Source organism: Diadema setosum, chromosome 15 (assembly GCF_964275005.1).
Source record: "Diadema setosum chromosome 15, eeDiaSeto1, whole genome shotgun sequence".
NCBI classification, from domain to species: Eukaryota; Metazoa; Echinodermata; class Echinoidea; order Diadematoida; family Diadematidae; genus Diadema; species Diadema setosum.
This window is the reverse complement of record NC_092699.1, coordinates 33,797,609-33,818,925: the sequence shown is the minus strand read 5'-3', so window position 1 is coordinate 33,818,925 and position 21,317 is coordinate 33,797,609. Positions and strand designations below refer to the sequence as shown.

Sequence of the window (21,317 nt, the reverse complement as noted above, 5' to 3'; positions counted from 1 at the left end):
ATGAGGCAAAGCTAACATAATAGAAAAGAACAGAACAGACAAAAACGTTCTACAGAGACAGCGATCTTGTAAGAAGTATGTCGAGAGAGTGCCGGGGAAAAAAGTGACGCAAAAAAGAACAGTGTATTTCGGAGAACAGGATATTTCGGAGAAATATCGTAACATAAGAAAGTACAATACAGGAGCTAAAGTATACTTAGCAATCAATACGTGAAAACGTAGGTTCTTAGAAAAGGAGTTATAACAGCTGGTTAATTCTGTTCAGTAGAATTATAAGATTGCAATAAGAAAAACTTTCAATTTCCTTTTGAATAAATATATAGAGGGGGCATTTTTAATATCGGGATGCATGGAATTCCAATAACTTGGGCCAGTATGCAAAAGGATTTTCACTCAGTATCCAACAAATTTTGGTGCGTGTTGCCCCAGACTAAAACTCCATAATTAAGGTAAGGCAATATCAATGAGGAGTATAACATAAGTACTGATTTTTTAGGTAAACACAGTTTTAGTCTATCAATAACGCCTATAGGCCTATATTACGTGAAATTATATTACAATAGAAAGTTTCTCATCTACAATAACGCCAAGGAATTTAAAATGTGAAACTCTGAAGATTGCATATATTAATAGTGACTGATAAACTAATGTTTCGTGAAAGATAACGGTAACTTCTTAATTTCATAATTAACTCAATTTTCTGTATAAAAAATGTGTTGTGCTTAGAAAATGGTACTCCTCAGACTTTCAACTTTCAACATCCTATATTATAGCTGGATCTTGTTCTCCACTGTCGAGAGGCATGACGTCAGAAATGCATCCAGCACAGCTGAATCACATGATAAGGTCACCTGACCTGGTAAACGATTAGAACCGTTCCTTACGAAATGTTCAGAGCGGAGTGCAACCAAGGAGGTACTAGCTATGCCTATGTAGTATTAGAGGTCTTCATGTCACGACATCCAAGGCCTGAAATCCTTGAACTAGTTGTCCTGCCTTCAATCAGAAATTGTTTGTGAAACATCACTGAGATCGATTTTCAAAAATATGTACTTCTGGTGAATTACCGACTTTATACACAGTGAGCGAGAGTCTATAAAGATTGAGCAGGCGACGCCGCGACGGGCATTCTGTTACAGGTGTCTACGTGTGCAGGTGCAGCATACAGGTTTGACCGAAAGATCAGTCTGTATCTGGCCGTCGGGGAATGTACCGCGGAGACTGCGTCTGGCTTCACGGATCCCTTCCGTAGGAGAGCGATAACGTGAAAAATGTAAAAGACTCCTCCGGACAGACGGATCTTTCTGTCTACATACAGGTGCACATTGCCAATTGGCATTGCAGTGCAGTGACCAGTGTAAGTCATGAAGTTGGCATGACATGTTGAAATTTGAATGTAAGTTGAACGAACGTTCACTTGAACCACCAAAAATCCGACCTAGTTAGATTCCAAAACCACTTTGGGTCTTTGTGTCGGTGAGCCGTGAACAATGGAAACCACAAAGCGTGTGTTTGCTCTATTCGTGCTGTCTACCCTAGCGTCCGTGCATTGTGAATCACCTCCAAACATCGTGTTCATTCTAGCAGACGACTATGGCTTCCATGATATCGGTTATCACGACAATAAGGTCATCAAAACACCGAATTTGGACGCACTGGCTGGTGCAGGCGTTAAGCTCGAGAATTACTACGTCCAGCCGATATGCACACCAACCAGAAGCCAGCTCATGAGTGGACGATATCAGGTAGGAAGGTGGTATCGACTATAGCCAGGCCTACTACAAGTACTGGTATTCCTGGTAATGGTAGAGTTACTCAATTAAAAACAAACAAACAAACAAAAAAAAAAGCAAAGAAAAAAGTACATCTATTATGATGCTAAAAAGGTAAAATCCATTAATATCGTAATCAGGAGGTTAAAAAAGAAGCTAATTACAGCAGCTATTAAGTTTTCCTACTTACAATCTTTATCCTTGAAACTAAAAATGTATGAAGGTATTTAATCAACATGTTGTCAAAATTGATGGTCGTTTTTGATCAATGATAAGCTTGTATGTTGTATGTTATGTTTTTTTATTTGAAATATGGTGTAGACTCTATTCAATTTTGGCTATAGGATCGGAATAAGTGGAATTGATTCTTCCACCAGATTCACACTGGTCTACAGCACGAGATCATATGGCCGCCTCAACCAAACTGTCTCCCAGTAGAAGACCCCACCCTGGCCAACAAGCTGCAGGAAGCGGGATACGCCACTCACGTGGTCGGAAAATGGCACCTGGGATTTTACAAGCGGGCGTGCTGGCCTACCAATCGAGGCTTCCATTCGGCATTTGGTAAAATGCGCTGTTGTCATTCATGACCAGAATATTTTAGTGCTGTCAGGAGATTATTTCCAGACAAATAGACCTCTAATTAATTTATAGATTTAAGGTGGGACCTGTGTATCAGGAAGGCAGTATTCATCGTTTATTAGGCCAAATTGAGTACCTTGTGTACCATGGTTGAAGAATGCGGGCAGTAGGCCTATGTTGTTTTAAAAGTCACATACAAATCTCAACACAGTTCCTTGGCAAGTGATTCTACAAGTTTTGTTTTTGATTTTGTTTTTTATTGTTGCACAAATGTGCCCCAAATAGTTGTATTTATATGTTTCTTGTTCTTGTTCAGATATTTGATCATTTGTATATTTTTGACTGCCCAGCTCAAAACCCACAAAATGTCGGCCAAAATGACCTTCTGCTTTTCTACATAGTATACAAGAGTAACATCTGAGCTTTAGATAAATAACTTGTTAAAATGAAAATCGGATCATCCTAACCCATTCAAAGAGTGACTGAAATTAGAGAGTTGAATGGTGCAGTTTGATAGAAAAGGGAGAAAAGAGGCTTTTTTCAAGATTAGCATCACTCAGGTGTGCTGTGCAGAAGTACATGTATCAATGAAAACATGTTCTATTCCCCAGTAAATGGAGTGCCTGTCTGAAAAAAAAAAAAGTGTGGCCCAGAAAAATTGCTAACATCTCTATTTCAGTTTTGTATTCAGCTGCCAAATTTTGACAGTAGGGAAAGAAAAGATTACCCTTCCAGGTAAAACAAATTAGAAAAGATTCCGTATGTCATCCCAGATGACATACATTAGTCTGTTATAGAGAATCCTAATCTGTGATTTATTGTGGGTCATGAGGTAGGAGGTCACATTTCTTCTTTGTCCTTCTGATGCCCTACTTTGTACTTTATACACACTGGTGATCTTTGAAAAAGGATCGAATAAGAGCAAGGAACTGTGTTGTGTCTGCAGAAGGTAGAATGGTAAAAGGTTTCAGTATTTCCAGTACAGCCAGCAGTGATTAATGACAGTTATGTTGATGATATCACGTCTCATGTTATTGAACCCTTCACTCAAATTGTACCAGAAAGTTTTATAATAGTCAGAAAGCTGTCATAACATTCTTTCATCTAGCCCATCTTCTGCAAGTTTGGAAATTGAGACGTTAAGTTCCAGTTTTGTAAGCTCTGTGATGTTGTTTTAATTTCCAACTTTAATCCAGGATATCTGACAGGAAGTGAAGATTACAATACCCACATGCGCCATGGTGGAGGCCCATTTAATTTCACACAGGGCTGGAAAGGCCTGGATCTCAGGGATAACCTCCAGCCAGCCAAGAATTATTCAGGGATCTACTCAACACATCTCTTTGCCATGCGAGCCCAAGATATTATCAAGCAGCATGATAAAAGTATGGTGAGTGCCCACCACTAAACGCCCCTTCTTCCATTTCTTAGATTAGTGTAATATGCTGTGATATTTTTAGATCATTACATTATCAGCTTGCTACATATCCATTGATTTGTTGGCGGTTGGCCTTTGTGCTGCTGAGTCCCAACTTATTTGTACCTTGCATAGGGCCCCACTCACAAGCCTTGCTTCTTTCGGGGTCCTAAAAAACCATGTAAATTTTTGTATCAGCGATTTGTGTTATCTTGTTATTTATGTGTGATTTTTGAATAGAATTGAATTGAATTGAATTGAATAATGCAACTGCAACTCTTTGTGGTACAGGTTATATGAATGGGCACTTTCTTTAGAATGCCAATTAAACACAGGAAGTCAAAGAAATATCTTGTGTATAGAATTTGTTTCATTGTCGTGCTCTTATTGAAGCCAAATCACATTTTCTTGCATTTTGTGTTTTTTTTTTTTCACTTCAGATTTCTGTGATGATGTGACTACTGTCTTTTGTTCAATCTCACAGCCACTGTTCCTGTACGTACCATTCCAAGCAGTCCATTCTCCTCTCGAGGTGCCAAAACAATATGAGCAACAGTATGCAAACATCACGGACAGAAATCGACGTGTTTATGCTGGAATGACAACTTGTATGGACGAGGCTGTCGGTAACATTACCAACACTCTAAAAGAGCAAGGCCTCTGGAACAATACAGTGCTTGTTTTCTCAACAGGTAAAGTACAAACTTTCTCACATTATTAGCTTGGTCTCTTGGATGACTTTTATGTATGGAGGGTCATATGTCTGGAATTAGAAAACAAAACTGAGTAAGCACTGAATGTGTGATTTGGGTGCAGTGGACTCCCATTATAATGAAGTCCTCTTGACTGGCAATTTTCTTTCGTTATATCAAAATTTGGTTAAAATCGAATGCAAATGAATAAACAATAAAAATACATTTAATGTTTTTTAATGTTGCAGATAAATTTTACTTCGTTGTAACCGGAATTTTGTTATCACCATGTTAGTTATAACAGGAGTGCACTGTATCCGAAATGAGGGGAAAAAGTAAGTATTCTTGCATCAGATCTTATTCATTCACTCTTCATAAAAAGTTATATATTTTGATGAAAGAATAAGTCATGATTGAGATAATATTTCACCTGCAAAATATAATGAACATACGTTAAAAACACTTCTTACATTTTCATCATATATTCAACTTTGACCTAGGCAGAAATTGACTTATCATATCATGTATGATTTTTATGTTGATGCTTTGTTTCAACAGTCTTTATGCGAGAGATAGCAACCAAAGTCGGGCCAATTTTGACATTTTCATTTTAAACTTTTGTAAACTCTGTCTTTAATATGGAAAAACTAACAATAAATTTTGAAGTTTACGTTAGAAAGATGTATATCACCAATGTTTCTGGGACATGGCAGGGCAACACAAAACATCTGGTTCAAGGGATAAATGACTTATTTCTTGTCATTTCAACAGACAATGGAGGCCAGGTCTTTGAGGGTGGGAACAACTACCCCCTGCGCGGGTGGAAGGGTTCGCTGTGGGATGGGGGAATGCATGGTGTAGGCTTTGTGTCCAGTCCCTTACTGCCAGCCAACGTGAGAGGCAACATCAGCAGGGAGTTGATCCATGTGAGTGACTGGTTTCCAACCCTAGTCGAAGGACTGGCAGGGCACAGCTTGAACGGCACAAAGCTGGATGGATACAACATGTGGGACACTATTAGGTAATAACATCCAGGACTTTTTTTTTAATCAGTTACTAGGTTACCACTGTTTTGTTGTTGTTTTTTGTTTTATTTTGTTTTGTTCCTTTGTTACGCAGTGGTAGGGAAAAAAAAAAGATTGGAATTAGGAGGACAAAGATTTTAAAGGTGGAATATATCATTTTGTGACCCTGCATCACAAAACCAACAAATAGTCGCCAGACATGGATTTTAAAGGGTAGATTCTGAACAAGCAGACTTTCAGCTTTAAAATGGATTCCCCAAACCTACCTAAATACTGGAAAGAAAGCACACACTCTGGAAAAGGGTGAACTGAGAGAAGTGGCTCTGAAGTACAGGGTCTATTCAAGCGCTTAATCTTTACCAAGCCGTGCTTGGTAAAGAAGCCGTGTTTGGTAAAGATGTTAACCACCACAGCAACATTAAAGAAGGGATCATCAAATTGAGCATGTTCTTCTAACACATTCTGTCCATGACTAGTGCTAACTTTCAAAGCAGCAGTGTTATTCTTTCAAAAGTTATTAGACTTTAAAGCGAAGAGTGTGTTAAGGATTTCAAGCAATGAAAAGTGGCCTCTAAGACATACCTGATCATTCTACTATCCCCCCAAAAAGGGTTGTAGAAAAACTGCTGAAAACACACTTTCCCATTCACATTAAGATCCCAAACTAAAGAACAAACAAGGCTGGTAATGTAGAACAATAGCTCTTTCAGAACCATTTCACCTTTCTCAAGTGCTCATCTCAAAACAAGGGGTGCGACTTTTGTTTGTTTTGTGATGCACGGTCACATTTGTGGCCCGCTACAACGAAAGGATCCGAAAGTCGGGGAGGACAATTTTCTGAAAATTGACATTATTCCCTTACTCTTCTACTTTAATTTGATATTGCACAACTAATAAAAGTACTCGGTTGCGGACATATCAATGATTTTATTAGCACATGTCAAGTGGTGGAGGAAATCAAAGTTTCGAGAAAAACGTCTTGAAAGATATCCTTCCGACGCTATTATGGTCAAGGGGAGGCAAGACAATTTTCACTGCTTGACAATAGAAGGTATGCTCCTTGCAACCTCCGCAATGTTCATTCAAGCTTAGTGCCAGCGGTCTACGCACGACCAATCACTAATCAGGATGTCATGCACTGACCAATAAGTTCACTCCCTCATTGCTAGGGGCGGAGTCTAGCTGCGGCGCTAAATCGCGTCGGACATGTTTCTGGTACGTTGAAATTCGGAAAATCATGGCTCAGAAAAACGCTGATTGTTTGCCTTTTCTTTAATCATTTAGCTTCGAAATATCGGCAGATGATAGACTAGACATTACAGTACAGAATTATGCCAAAAACAGAAATCCGATTGTTTTGACCAATTTTGATGATGTGACTTCAAACTCAATTTTTTTTGGCTCAGCCGTCAGCGACTTTAGGATCCTTTTGTTGTAGCCGGTCTCATTTATGCACCATAAAGCTTCATCCTGTCAGGGAATCCCGTCCAAGGGATTGGGGTGAGCACTGTAGATGCAGCTCCAAACCTACGATCTAGGGTGCTAATAATTGTGTTGCAAATTGCTTCAAACTCCATTACAAAGTACTTGAGTGAAAGCAATATTATGAATACCTCCCTCCCCCCCCCCCAAAAAAAAAAAAAAAATAGATAAATAAATAAAAATCAAACAAACAAAACAACAAAACAAATGAGGAAAAACAAGTATCTATGCATTTAAGTCAAATCTGGTAGGACCCTTGAAAGTAGTTCTACTCAATCAAAATTTGGTTTAGAAAATACATATTGTATAGTACTAGTAGATTTTTTGCAGTTTGTCAAACAAACGTATTCAACTAATAGGCATAGTGCAAGTTATGTGACTTCCACTTCTGCAGAGTTAGCTGATAATAAGTTAATGAAAGAAACAAAACAGAACTTTCATGACTATTAGGCTATGTGATAATATCAACATGAATTCTAGTCATTTGTTGTTTTTTATGACAGAAACACTTTGATTGATTCAAATTGATGTTTGAACATGCTGCCTTTAGTGTAGGATATGTTCAAATGTTACATGATGTTTTGAATATGACTTGGTATGGTTTGCCCTCATTCTCTAGAAATGATGATGGAATCAATATGCAAAGAAATTAACACTCTTCTTGGACCTTGACGTGTTACCCCCCCCCCCCCCCCCACAAAAAAAAAAAAAAAAAAAAAAATGATTTGAATGACAATTTTCTTATTCTTTTGTTCATGTTTCCCTTACGATCAATCCTTTATTGAATCAACAGTAAGGGTCTCCCCTCACCCAGGGTTGAGCTGGTGCACAACATTGACCCCATGCAAGACCCGCCGGAAATGTGCAATTACACAAGCTCAAAGTTCAACACGTCCATCAGGGCAGCAATCCGATACAAAGATTGGAAACTAATCACTGGATCTCCAGGTATGTAGGAATACCGCAACTGTTGGCTGTGTGTCATCAGATATGAAATAAGTGTGGTGGAACACGAGAAACTTAAAGTTGCGACTGTGCACATGTACAGACACAAACTTGCATCATTAACTCTTTATGTGCCACGTTCGCACGTCCGACTCGGTCGACGGCGTGCCAACTTCGCATATTCTGCTCAACAAACAAAACCGCTTAAACCGATCGATAAATCGCTAATCCCGCGGTACGATGAAAGCGTTTCTCGCGCTTTTGTTCCTCTCACATACGGCTTGCATTCTATGTGTTGATTGACTATCAAGCGGTGTTAACAACTAGATTTGCGTGTACATTCTAAGTTTCTGTCACGGTTTTATGTGCAAAAGTCGTGCCTTTACAGTGATGTAGCAACTAGTCATTCAAAAGAAAAATTGGAAATAAATTTGTCATACAATTTATATCGAAGTAAAGTATGGCATTCCTCTTTAACTTTGCTCAATATTGTGTCTACCGTAACAGAAATTTATAGAAGTTATACAAACTGGAAAAACCGAATTCTTTCTCGAAGCATGGCTACCTTCGTGTCTCAGAATAATGTGGCACACAGTGGGTTTCCACCATGGCACATAAAGAGTTAACACTACTGGTGCTTGTACATTGTATGTAATATGCATATGTTGTGTGTGTCATTGTAAGTATCATTCATACTGTATCGTATGTCCCAAAATAAATTGCAAGGGTACCCTCTGCAGTGATAACTTTAAAAATGCAATCTGTCTATTATATTTACACATTAATATGTAGTTCCAAGAGCATCCAAGTGCTGAACTTGGAAAAGTGCTAAACTTTGAAGAATCAGACTCATGACATGCTTTACGACAATCCACATTTCTCTGTGACTGCTTAACCAAACTGAATGGGGTTTTCTGCAAAATAGAGCTAAGATGTACCCTGAAGTATTTGTAGCATTTAGACAGTTTAATCATATTGCATGTTATCAATGCAAAAATCCGATTTTAATTATTTTTTGGGACATACTGTTTTGTATTGTATTGTATTGCATTGTATTGTATTGTATTTATATTATTTTGTATTTTATCATATACGATATCATATCTTACATATCATATCTTGTCATTACTGTGACCAACTGTAAAGAGAGGACAGTGAACAGTAACTATATAGAAACGGGTCACTATTGAAGGGCAGGATTACTGTGCATGTGCCATCTGTTTCAGACTATAGTGTTTGTCAAGTAAATATGAGGACTCTCAGGTAATGACTGCACAAAGTTTGAGTAGCATTAACGCACTATAATTACCTCGCTCTGCTCCTGTTTTATGCCGAGCCAGTATTGGTTGTTGTAATAAAGTGCTTTCAGCAAATGCTTTGTGTCTTGAAAGTTTAGAGATGACAATGAACAAAGAGCCAGAGACTGTGTAGTGAATGTGTACTGTTGTTTCATGTTCATCAGCAGGTATTTTGTAATTGTACTCTTTGCATTTAATCAAACATATTCATTTCCACTTTGATTGGTTCTAGTGTAAACAGTGACAAAATTTTGCCATTGTTTGCATGATTCTCACGATCATGAGGCAAAATAAAGTGCAGAATCTATATTACCTAGGGCAAGTCCTTTCAGTACGTCAGCTGTGATGTTAGTGTTTTGTTTACTTTGATATCAGGTGTTCTGTAATTTCAACTTAAGCATACACATATTTTTTTCATGAGTGAAAGCCCCTTCATTGCAGATCATTAATTTTCTGAGATTGCATTTGTTATAGTTAAAGGACAAGTTCACCTTCATAAACATTAAGGATTGAGAGAATGCAGCAATATTAGTAGAACACATCAGTGAAAGTTTGAGGAAAATTTGACAGTCGATGCAAAAGTTATGAATTTTTAAAATTTTTGTGTTGGAACTGCTGGACAAGGAGACTAATACAGCTTGTGATGTCATATGAGTACAACAGTATAAAGAAAATGTAGAGAAAATTCAACATATTTGCATTTTTTTCGCATAATAAAAGAGCATTTGGCTTGCCTCTTTCTAAAGGTATACTGGGGAATAATATTACCCGTAACATATGTTGGTAACAAGTCAAGGGAATGTATACTTTTTTCAAAAGATGAAATTATAATTCTTTGTGAAATTCTCTTTATATTTCCCTTATATTGTTGTACGCATGTGACATCATACACTGCAGTAGTCTTATCATCCAGCGGTGTACTGCACAAAAACTTTAAAAATTCATAACTTTTGAACAGATTGTCTGATTTTCCTCAAACTTTCAATGATGTGTTCTACTAATATTGCTACATTTTCTCAATCCTTATGTTTATGAAGGTCCTTTAATGATGAATCCTTACATTTCTTCCAGAATATTCCCTTTTTATTTGCACTTTGTGAAATCAGGATCATGGAGTATAGTAATTGACAGAGAATTATGTGGATTCATGATTCAATCATGTCTAGATTAGAGTTTGCCTTTTTGCATGGTGCTACTAAATTCACAAAAATTAAACTCCACAGAATTATTATGGCATGTAGAGTATTCCATTCACCTGGACATAATTATGCAATTCATTGTCACACTTGACCTCTTGAACTCAGTTTTCTCAAATTAGTATGTGGCTTTGTAGGAGAAGCCTTGGGCAAGTTTCTGACTGTCTGGAACAATTTTTGAATTAAAAATCTGAATACATCCGAGCAAACAGGTCAATTCTTCAGATTCGGGTAGCATTATCAACTCAATTTTATTTTTTGAGAGGATTTCCTTGATTCATTTTTTTTTTTTTTAATGCGTGTGTTAATCCGCTTTTCTTCCACTTTTCTTCTTTAACAAGAAGAGTTAAGTAGTTACAAATTTCATTTGGAATATGAAACAGCCACTTCAGGAATTCTTATATTTGCAGCACAGTCAAACCTGCCTTAGCGGGCACCTGCCTATGCGGGCACCTGTCTATAGCGGCCACTGAAAAATCCCCCCAAGAGAAAAGCCCTGTTAAAGACCCTGTGTAAAGCGGCCACCTGTCTAACGCGGCCAGCGGCCACAGATTTTGTTTCCCGCGGTAAATTTTAACCTGTCTATAGTGGCCACAGAGCAGGTAATTCATGCAAGACATTCATCACTTATTCAGTCATAGTAATGCACTAGTGTTATGCTTTCTTCACGACTGTACACATGCTACTGTGCAAGAATTTCATAAACACTGGCATTGTTCAATGCATGAAACACATTGTGTGCATATGTACACATGTACAAATGTACATAAAATACTTATCGATGTATCCAACGATGATACATGTACATGTATAGGCAATGCACATAAAGTTGGATTACCTGTCTATAACGGTCACTTTTTCCGTTTCCCTTGGATGGCCGCTACTTAGGCAGGTTTGACTGTACCAAGAATCTTCAAATTGAAAGTTGAAGAATGAAAAAAAAGGGAAAGAATCATGATTTTTATTAATTCTTTGAGGGCATTTGGGTTTAAAGATTTAGGCAGATGTCAGATGTGTCAAGAAACTGAAATGTATATAGTATGCTACCATCTTATCCTGACCTACCTGACATTTTGATAGGTAGGCTGGTTCTGAATTAAATATAGAGTTTTGAGAGGCATGCACCTGAAAGTAAAGCAAAAGCGTTACACTTGTACTCTCTGTCCTCACCTGTTGTAGGAAATGGGAGTTGGATACCCCCAGCAGAGTCGGGCTTGACACCCGTCGTCCCGGATACTCCAAAGGGAAAATGCGTCTGGCTCTTCAACATCAAAAACGACCCTTACGAATACTTTGATGTCTCCGACGAGCAGGGAGACGTTGTAAACTTCCTCCTCGGAAGGCTGCAGCATTACCAGGATGGTGCCGTGCCGGTGCGATTTCCAGATGGCGACCCCAATGCCAACCCCGCCCTGCACGATAATGTCTGGGACAGCTGGAAGTGACCTCACTTTCGTCATTGAGGTAGAGGTGTCATTGAGGTTGACATGACATTGAGGAAGATATGTGTTATAGGTAGACATCATTTTGAGACAGAGTATGTCAGCCACACCTGTCATATTCTGTTTGTCATTATTTTTAAGTCTCCACCATGACTGGCAAAATTACAGATAGTTTTTCTACAGGTCACTCTTGTTTTCACCCATTGATGCGAGTCAATACGTTATTAGTTAACATATGACCTGTTAAAGACTGAGTACTTATTCTTTTAACTTCACTCCCTCTTGTATCTGTCGATGGAAAATTAACATACTTGAACAGTGCTTAAGTAGCTTTTCGAGGATTATTATTTCTTTTTCATTAAAATTAATAAGTTTTCACCTTGCCTGCAAAGCAGAACTTAGACTTGGGCATCACTATTCGGTAGGCGGCTGTGGTGGTGTCATGAAAAGTTTGATGTACAAGGTTAAATGTCAAAGATCAATGAACTATCCATGACAAGTACTGTATGCACTTGCAATATTGTTGTTTACTAACTCACAGCACAGGTACATGTACATCATCAAGTTTGGTTATGGGTGAAGTCAGACAAGGACAAATGTCTGAAGTTCCATAAACTTTCCCAATGCGCTCAAAATGCTCGAGCTCAATGAAATTACATTGAAAGTAGCACTTGCTCTGGCTATTGATTTGCTGTTGACCAAGTTCGGGTCTAACCCTGTGAAATTGAAAATCTCAATGCGTACATTGTACGGCTATCCTGTGTCAATTTTGGGATAGTGTAATGCCAACTTAAAAAAAGGGAGAAAAAGGATCATTTGTAAATATATGCTACTGTTCTTAAGTTCCAGAACTTCAGAAGTCATTTTGAAATTTCACATATTATTATACAAATTATTTATAAAGACCAGGGAGGTAACTATCAAAGCAGAAATGTGCAAATACTTTATGGCTTCTTCTTGTCCTTCTTCATATCGTATGACATGTACATGTGCGTAGTTAAAGTGGTAAATCCAGGCTGCCAAGCCAGGATAGGGCATCATCTGCTGTGTCTTTCATTCCCTCGAGGCCACCTGGACAGCATCTGAACTGGGCTGTCTGGCAAAGGATGTAACAGTCACAGGTTGGGCTGTCTATTAACTTCCATCGATTTAGGTGATGGGCTGTCCTGGCATTGGTTGTGCATATCCTATCAAGAGACACCTATTGCTACCTCAGAAGGTCAAATCCAGGTGATTTGATGTGTAAATGGTAATATGGATCCTAATCAAATGATTGGATTAGAGCAATCATGCATACAGTCTTGCATTTTTGCCTAACATGTCAAGCGGGCAGAAGTTTTGTTTGCTGATGGCGACCACTCAGAGTTGCGCTTGATGTATCGCGCTCAAGGACATCACAGTTTCATACCTTGGCAGCGTTACTCAATTAGTTACAGATCTGTTTTCACTCAATCACTTATTTACCATAAAGAATCGTTAGGTTAGTGTTCAGTGCATGTGTTTGAAACGCTTTCTTCAGAGATCTTGGTTTTCGAGTAAGCTCTACATGTAGCTAACTGGTATTAATCCATAAAGGTACATGAAAATCAACATTGACCAATCTTGTAAATCCAGTGATGCACAGGTTTGAGTTTGCGATGTTAGTCGAGATGCGTCTCACTCATTGATCATGGGTTTCACAATGTTGTGCACCTCATACATATTATAACACCATTGTCAATACCCTTTCAAGAGTACTGCATCTCCACTAACACACCCATACCTGAGCAGTATTGTATGCTATTGCCAGTGTAACTCGGGGAGGTGTGGTACAAATTTCACATGTTTTACCCACAAGCAACAAAACTTATATGTTTGGTTTGTGTAAAGATGATGATAAAGATTTAAATTTCCTTCCTGGCCTGTGTTAGCTGCTATCGATCAAAACTCAGGGCAAGTCCCTTCTTGTAGCACTCAGAAATTTGATTTGTTATCCAGGCTTGCATAACTTTACACACATACATTGTACATATTCATACACACACACACAAATACTCACACACACACATATTCATACTCACACACATCAGTTTAAAATGATATATGTTGTGGGCATGTATGAATTCAAATGCTTTTGCAGCTGTTAAAGCTGTGTTTAAACCCCGCCGCACACTATACGACTCACGACTATACGACCTTAGGATCATAAGACCCAGTTGTACGACCTACAGTACCAAAGCACACTATACGACCTGACCTTACGAGTAGGTTTACAACTGTTCTGTCTTTGTTTACCAATGAATATTAAAGTGCGTGCGCACTGCGTGAGCTTGCATTTTACTGTATCTTGATTGGCTGAAGGCCCACAACCGGTTGTGGAAATTCAACATGTCAAATCTCTACAACTGACCCTAAGACCCAGTCGCACGACTGGAAAATGGTCGCAACGTATAGTATGCGGCGGACTCCGGATTATGTACAAGCCTTTCCACATGAAAGTTACAGAGAAAGGGAGAAAGACACAACGTATTTCCAGGAATGTGGTCCATTAATGTTCTCTGTGACAAATCATGTGGAATGGAATAGTTAGATACTGAAATAAGTGACTTTAGGCTGTAGACTTAAGGCCTAGTGGTCAGATTGTGAGAAGAGCTAATGTTTTATTAGATGTTTTAAAGCCAAGACAACAAGCTCATATTTTGCTGTATGAGCCTACTCAATACCAGATTATACCAAGGTGCAGAAATTGGCATCGTAGAAATCTGAAATCTGAATCACTTGTAATTGTCCATGCATTCCAAAAAAATAATGTACGATTCAGCTGGAGGCATTTAATCAAATTATGTGCAATGATAATTGAGCTGCACATGTCTCTTGTGTGCAGCCCATTTTAAGTAACACATTGTAACAAATGATGCCTTACCGGTGAGACCAAGAAGACATTGATCGTAAGAATTTCAATTTGTGTAGGTTTTTTCTTTTTTAGTACTTTCTGTCACAATATAGCAATGCTTTGATAGTAAAAATTATATTTGATAGCAAATGCTGCAAGAGATGAATTGGTATACAATGTCAGTACAACAATATTAAACAAAAATGTATGTGTTTACAAGTATATATTTAATGTTTGTCTACAAAAGGCGCAAGATAGAAAAATGGCATTAGTACAACAAAATTTAACAAAAATGTACGTACGTTTTGAAGTAAAACACTTCATAGATGTTCAAAGATACGAAACCACACCTAACTCTTACACTGCGTGATTTTTTATGTTTTGTGGAATGAAACAATTGTAGTACTTTCCACAAGTGTTAAACACATATAAAGTGCCTGTAAAAGTCTTGATTTTGTGTGTGTTTATGAGTGCAGTAATCTTTATAGGGTAGTATGATAGAGGGCAATCATTCAAAATGGTTTCAATGTCAATGGCTGTACTGTAATCCCATTCAAAAACTTGTACTTATAAAATGAAGTTAATTTTGATACTACCATGCTCTGCTCATTTTGAAAGACCATGTCTTCCGCTTAAAGTCGACTGTCGCGAGATTTCTGTACTGTAGACACATTTCGACATATTTAACCTGATAAATTAAATGATCGTATCTGTAATTCCGTGTCATTGTTTTACATACAGAGCATGACAGTTGTTACAAACACTGAGGTTAGCTATCAAACAGCGGTATGATAGATTGTATATAGTGCTTTATTGAATGATAATAGCTACTCTGCGTAATCTGCTGCATGCTGCCTTAAGTGGGGTTCTCTTTGCGTCTTTGCAGAAAATTAATGATTGTAAAACTTTTATTTTGATGCAACTCAGAGTGAATGAAAAACGAGCAATGTGATCCACCAAGGTGTTTAAACGCGGTTTATAAAATCAGTCATGATGCAATTTACAATTCAATAACTTCCCCATACATAGGATGAAATTCTTACTACTCCCTTTGATACGCAATTGCATTATATGGTACTCTACTTTACTATTAAAGGCCAACAAAAATAATAATTAGATAGCGCATGTATTCACATGGTCACTACTCCCACACACAAGGCGCCGAAAACATCCAATCCGCGTTCGAGCCTAGCAACGAGTGTACGCCGATGGACCCGATTGGGTACGCATCGGTTTCTTGCCATTCCAATGTAGGAGTACTTTCGCCGATCATTCCAACGCGGATCAAACCTGCAGTGAACGTAATCCAGAGCCCGATGTATTCAGAAGGGCTGCAAAAGGTCGTAAATACCGTCGCTGTTGCGCACTGATTGCAAGAAGGACTGCGGATCATCGAGAGGATGTTGCCCGAGGCACAAAGGACTGTTGATGCAGAAATGTAGCAGAAAGAATTCGAGCTCAAAGTTTTGCTAGAAAAATACTGGTTATTAAGCTACGTCTCACAGGATGAATATGAAAATGTCTTCAGAGGAGATGTGGATTATCGGCATGATACTTTATAGGAAGATGTTTGGTTGACAAACGGTTGAAGGGAAAGTACCACAACTGGAGATGCTTTTCTCTATTTACATGTAGGCCCTAAGCTGTACTCTGGTACAGATTTACTCAAGAAAGCGCTAAAAATAGGACTGGTAAACGAAACCGTTTTTCCTCTGTACCGTGCTCTATATTCGATATAACGTGCAAGAATGTATTTACTCGTCATACAAGTATTGTACCACATTGTTCTTGTTTATGCCCCAGTCACATAGACATCCTAGATCACCCCGGACATGATCCGGGGAGAGATCCGTGTTAATACCTTGGACATCCGCGTATGTCCGTGTAGATCCGGGGACATCCGGGAGACCAACACGGCAACATTTTTGAGGTCAAAAACATCCAGCGTCATCCGGGGTTTGCCGTGTTGGCAAAGCAATCCGGGATGGTCCGTGTGGCTGCCGTGTAGCTGCCGTGTTGATCCGTGTAGATGCCGTGTTCGTCCGTGTACAGGCCGCGCTCATCCGGCCGTGTTAATATGTGTAGATCCTTGAGGATCCGTATTTATAATTATGTGCCTGGGGCCTTACGGAAAGATATGAGATACACCATAGGTCCTAGGCATCATTGTATGCCCTATGGAAATCAGCTTAACTTACTAATATCGATTGCGCCTACATCGGAGCCATTCAAAGGTGAAAGGTAGACGATTGAATCTCTCGCAGATCGGAGGAAAAACTCAACGCGTTCGTTCCCGGTATTCGTCCGCACGGCGGTAGTCCAGCCTTCCGTCCAACCGTCTCCTCTGGTCGACGTGTGTACCGAGCATACTGCATTCACGTGAACGAAAATAACAGATCATGCAGTATTATTAACAAAAACTTACAGATGTATATCTATGCTGACATTATACTATCTGTAATTTGTATATTTATATCCATTCACCACTCATGGGATGAATTAAAGAATATGATATAATCCGTGATGAGGTTAACAATATACGACACGTCATTTTGTAAACAGTTTACATCTGTACATGTATATTTATAGCTGCAAGTTCATAGACTTCTATACTATTTCTACTACTTCTGCTACTACTACTACTACTAATTCGAGGGCATGTAGGCCCCTATTAGCTTTACCCTATCAATACCATCTCGGCTTCCATAAACGAAGTTGCATCCCCAAAATTTGTCCGCCTAGCAAGTCTGTCTTTACTTTAATACGTGAAAATTAGATACAATGTAATGACTCACAGCATTCGTGACGAACTTCCAAATAATTGTGCGTGGCCTGGCATGGCGGCTCAAAATTGTCGCTGGATATCAACAAGGAACAGGCAGGTCGTCCTTCGCAAGTTGCCTTCACGACCGACAACGTGTTCGAAGCCTGACAGTTGGTGCCGGAAATTTGAGGCTCGCCACACACCTTCGCTCCTGAGGGTCTTCCGTAGCTTGCCTCCACAATGTGGACGGCGGCTGTTCCGCAGTCGAGTTCGAGGGCATGCTGTTCGCAAGCCACTGTTTGAAAAATCTCTGTGACAAGTGCGTGCATGTGATTGAGTCGTTGTGACAGAGATATCAATATGGCTTCCAGGTAAGAAGACAAGACACGTACAAATTCAGTCGTAGAATAACTGCCCATTTTAATAACTATACCTGTCACATTAAAGCCCAGTCAGCCTCAAGAAAGAAGCAACGCACACACCTTGGCAAGCACCCACACTCACCATCACGCGCTCACACTGTCATGAACATGTTTTAGTTATCAAATTACTTATACTGCTTCAACCCGTCCACTTCCTCATGATGATGTACAATGATATAAATACTCTTACTATAATAGATGCATATCGGCAACATATAAGGCATGAAAGCAATTTCTAATACTAGCAGGCTGTTCTGCTATGACGACAATCGGTCCAATATTGCAGTGATGCATTCCATGACCTCGGATTTTATGTGTAAGATCTAATATCCACACATCATCGAATAATGTAAAACACCTCATAATAAGATATTGCAATATTACAATCATGTCTTTCTCTTGACTTGCATTACACAATTCACTGTCGTAGACACATCCGAGTGAGTAATCGAGTAAGAACCGTCACATTGTTCATCAATACCTATGTGCTGCAAACGTCAAACACAAAGATCAACATAGGGGGCTGCGTATAGTCCTTTCATGCTTTCGTCACAAGATGTGAAATGATCGCAAACTTATGCTCAATCATGAAAACTAATCTAAAGACCACAAAGATAGACCCAAGGAATGGGGTCATTCACCTCTCTTTTCACAGTGCTTGCCCGCGAACCATTGCAGACACGTGCAGTTGTACCCGTCCGTGCCATCCACACAGCGACCTTTGTTAAGACAAGGTTCACTGTGACATTCGTCAATATCTGGCAAAGAGAAATAGTCGTTGATAGCAATATTGTCACCAACTGGTCCTACAAGGCGACACTTTACAAATTTATCGTAAACAAGGATGATACATGATCATTATGTTATATATACATTTTAGATTATTGTGCGACAGCATTCTCTAGTACTGCTGATCAATTCTCGGGGAAAAAACCACGTTAGAATTAAATGAAGTAAACACAGGGAAGGGTGATATAATGAGCTCTATCCCTTCTCATTAATCAGTAGTCACGGTTTCCTTGCTTTGTTTTGCCTGCCGTCGGTTATTATATTTTTCTTCCTTCATGTCATGTCATTACCCATTATCTGGTAGTCAAATGTATAATTAATGGAGTTTACTGCAGTGCTATCACTTAAATTAAGGTGTCAGCCTTTCTAGTGTTGGTAGATGATCGTGCGATATGAATTTAACCCGCCCTATCAATACCAAAACAAACGTTAACATTTAAAGGATGGTATATTTTAACAACTTTCTGCGACATACTTAAAAACCACTTAACGAATTTTTACAGAGCATACAATAATCTTCTGAGAGGAATTCAAAGTTTATTTGATGAAAATTAGTTTCGAAATGGCTTAGATATTCAAAAACAAGGTAAAACAAAGTGACCCTAATTAAAGATGGGTCCCACCGTTTATTAGGATCACTTTGGTTTGGAAATCTCAGTCATTTTAAGACAGAATTTAATCAAATAAACTTTGAAAATCCTCTTAAGGTTTGCTCTTTCGTATTTCATAAAGGTTTTATTCTTATCTCAAAATAATCGTCATCAAAAAATGGTCGAATTCTTATGCCCCCATCTCAACCGACACTATACCATCCCTTTAAGGTACCGTCTTGAGTGAAGAAAGGGGGAGAGAGAAGAGAGAGCGTGCGTTGGCTGTGGGAGAGGCGGGGTAGGATGATAATGATAATGATGATGAAGAGGAGGAGGAAGAAGGAGAGATGGAGAGTGCATACCTATTTCACAGTGGGCACCGGTAAACCCGGGCAGGCAGTAACACTTGTTGTTCTCAACCCCGTACTCACAAGTTCCTCCGTTAACACAAGGTGTTCGTGGACACTCTGAAATGTCTTTGGACAGCCAGAAAGAATACATACAGTGGATTCCCGTTATAACGAAATTTTCCCGTTATAACGAAGTCCTCGGGACCGGCAGTTTTCTTTTGATATATAGAAATTTGTTATAACCGAACAAATAAACGGTAAAAATACATAGAGTGATATGGATAATGGGATGACCTTAATTTTTACATCGTTGTAACCGGAATTTCGTTATACACATACCGTGCATCGTTATAATGGGTGTGCACTGTATCATGTTTATCGTCAATTTCATTCACGCAACGAAACCAAACAAAATACAATGAATTAAATGGAATGAACTGATTATTTATTAGATGAAACTGGTCTGTTATGTGAAATGACTATACAGTATATATTTATCCCTCACTGAAATAACAGTAGCAAGCCTATACCTTGATAAATTTGATAACTAAATCATTCAAAGAGTACATGTACTGATAATATGTTTGAGCAATATCCAAGGAGTACATTTTTGTCAAACAAACGTGCACATGATAAAGGGATGAGGACAAAATAAATGGCTAACATCATTCGTTATGTGACCGTCAACTGCTAGATAGATTAATTATCTTCAATATACATCATTGAAGAAAATGACTAATCGTCGCAATTACTTTTCTTTGTTTGTATAATTTCTACATCCTGTGAATGTTGATGCATATTTGATAAAACGTCATGGTTAGAAGCGCATCGGAATAAAATGAAAACCCTTCGTTTCCCGTGGTATGTTTTTATTTTCGTACAATAAAAAAGTTATCAGTTTCAAATACAAGTGAGACAAGATGTTTTGCAGTGAAAAAAAAAATAGGAAAGAATATAATGTTGCCGGCAGCCCGCTATCAGAAGACAGAGTTTCTTCTTCTTCTTCTGTAATTTTTTTTCTTCTTCTTTTTCTTCTTCTCTTCGTCTGTTCGTGATCCTCGTTCTGATTTATTCACACCGTTGGGAAGGAAAATCCAAGTCGTATTTCGGTCTTAATTATATTGTTAATAAGTTCACTCCTATAGTATATATCTATCTATTTAGATATTTATCTCTGTAGTTGACGCGAACATGACTTGATGGATGATAATCTCTATACCTGGTTTCATGCATGCCCAAAATTCCTGCGACTTTGGGACGTGCGGAGACGAAAAGACAGAGAGAGACGGCGGAGGGGCGACGTGACGCAGAAATAGTTGGACCTCGGACTTTGTCGTCTCGTCCCACGCTGACCCACACACGATATCAGCTTCACCGGCAAGAACGGCTGGTAGAAAGGTCGCGCTACCTGTAACATTAAAATTATTGTGACGCAATAAGACTGTGTGCGAGACATTCAAGATCGAGTGTTGCTGGCTCCTCCATTTTCTTTCTTAGAATTTCATTTTTTTTTTACCTCTACCTCTCTCTCTCTCTCTCTCTCTCTCTATATATATATATATATATATATATATATATATCTAACCCTCTACTCTCCCGCCCCAGCTCACCACCCTGGGCTGGGGCTACCAGCGGCAGGGGATGGCTGGGCTCGCGCCCGGTCTGTAAGACGCGAGGGG

The 21,317-nt window shown here is 38.9% G+C and overlaps 1 protein-coding gene across 1 annotated transcript; it reads left to right on the top strand.

The window, feature by feature from the left end:
- The first annotated feature begins 1,454 nt into the window (after positions 1–1,454).
- On the top strand, positions 1,455–12,003 carry LOC140238454 (arylsulfatase B-like). Its single transcript, XM_072318357.1, has 7 exons — positions 1,455–1,745; positions 2,150–2,336; positions 3,551–3,744; positions 4,256–4,463; positions 5,235–5,484; positions 7,764–7,918; positions 11,589–12,003. The coding sequence occupies exons 1-7, from the start codon at positions 1,491–1,493 to the stop codon at positions 11,852–11,854; spliced, it is 1,515 nt and encodes a 504-aa protein (XP_072174458.1). The 5' UTR covers positions 1,455–1,490; the 3' UTR covers positions 11,855–12,003.
- The last annotated feature ends 9,314 nt before the right edge of the window (positions 12,004–21,317 follow it).

Excerpts from the sequence above, each read along its gene's own strand:
- LOC140238454 (XM_072318357.1), top strand. The coding sequence starts at position 1,491 with ATGGAAACCACAAAGCGTGTGTTTGCTCTATTCGTGCTGTCTACCCTA. Across the intron at positions 2,337-3,550 it reads AGGCTTCCATTCGGCATTTG|GATATCTGACAGGAAGTGAA; the intron begins GTAAAATGCGCT and ends ACTTTAATCCAG. Across the intron at positions 4,464-5,234 it reads AGTGCTTGTTTTCTCAACAG|ACAATGGAGGCCAGGTCTTT; the intron begins GTAAAGTACAAA and ends TCATTTCAACAG.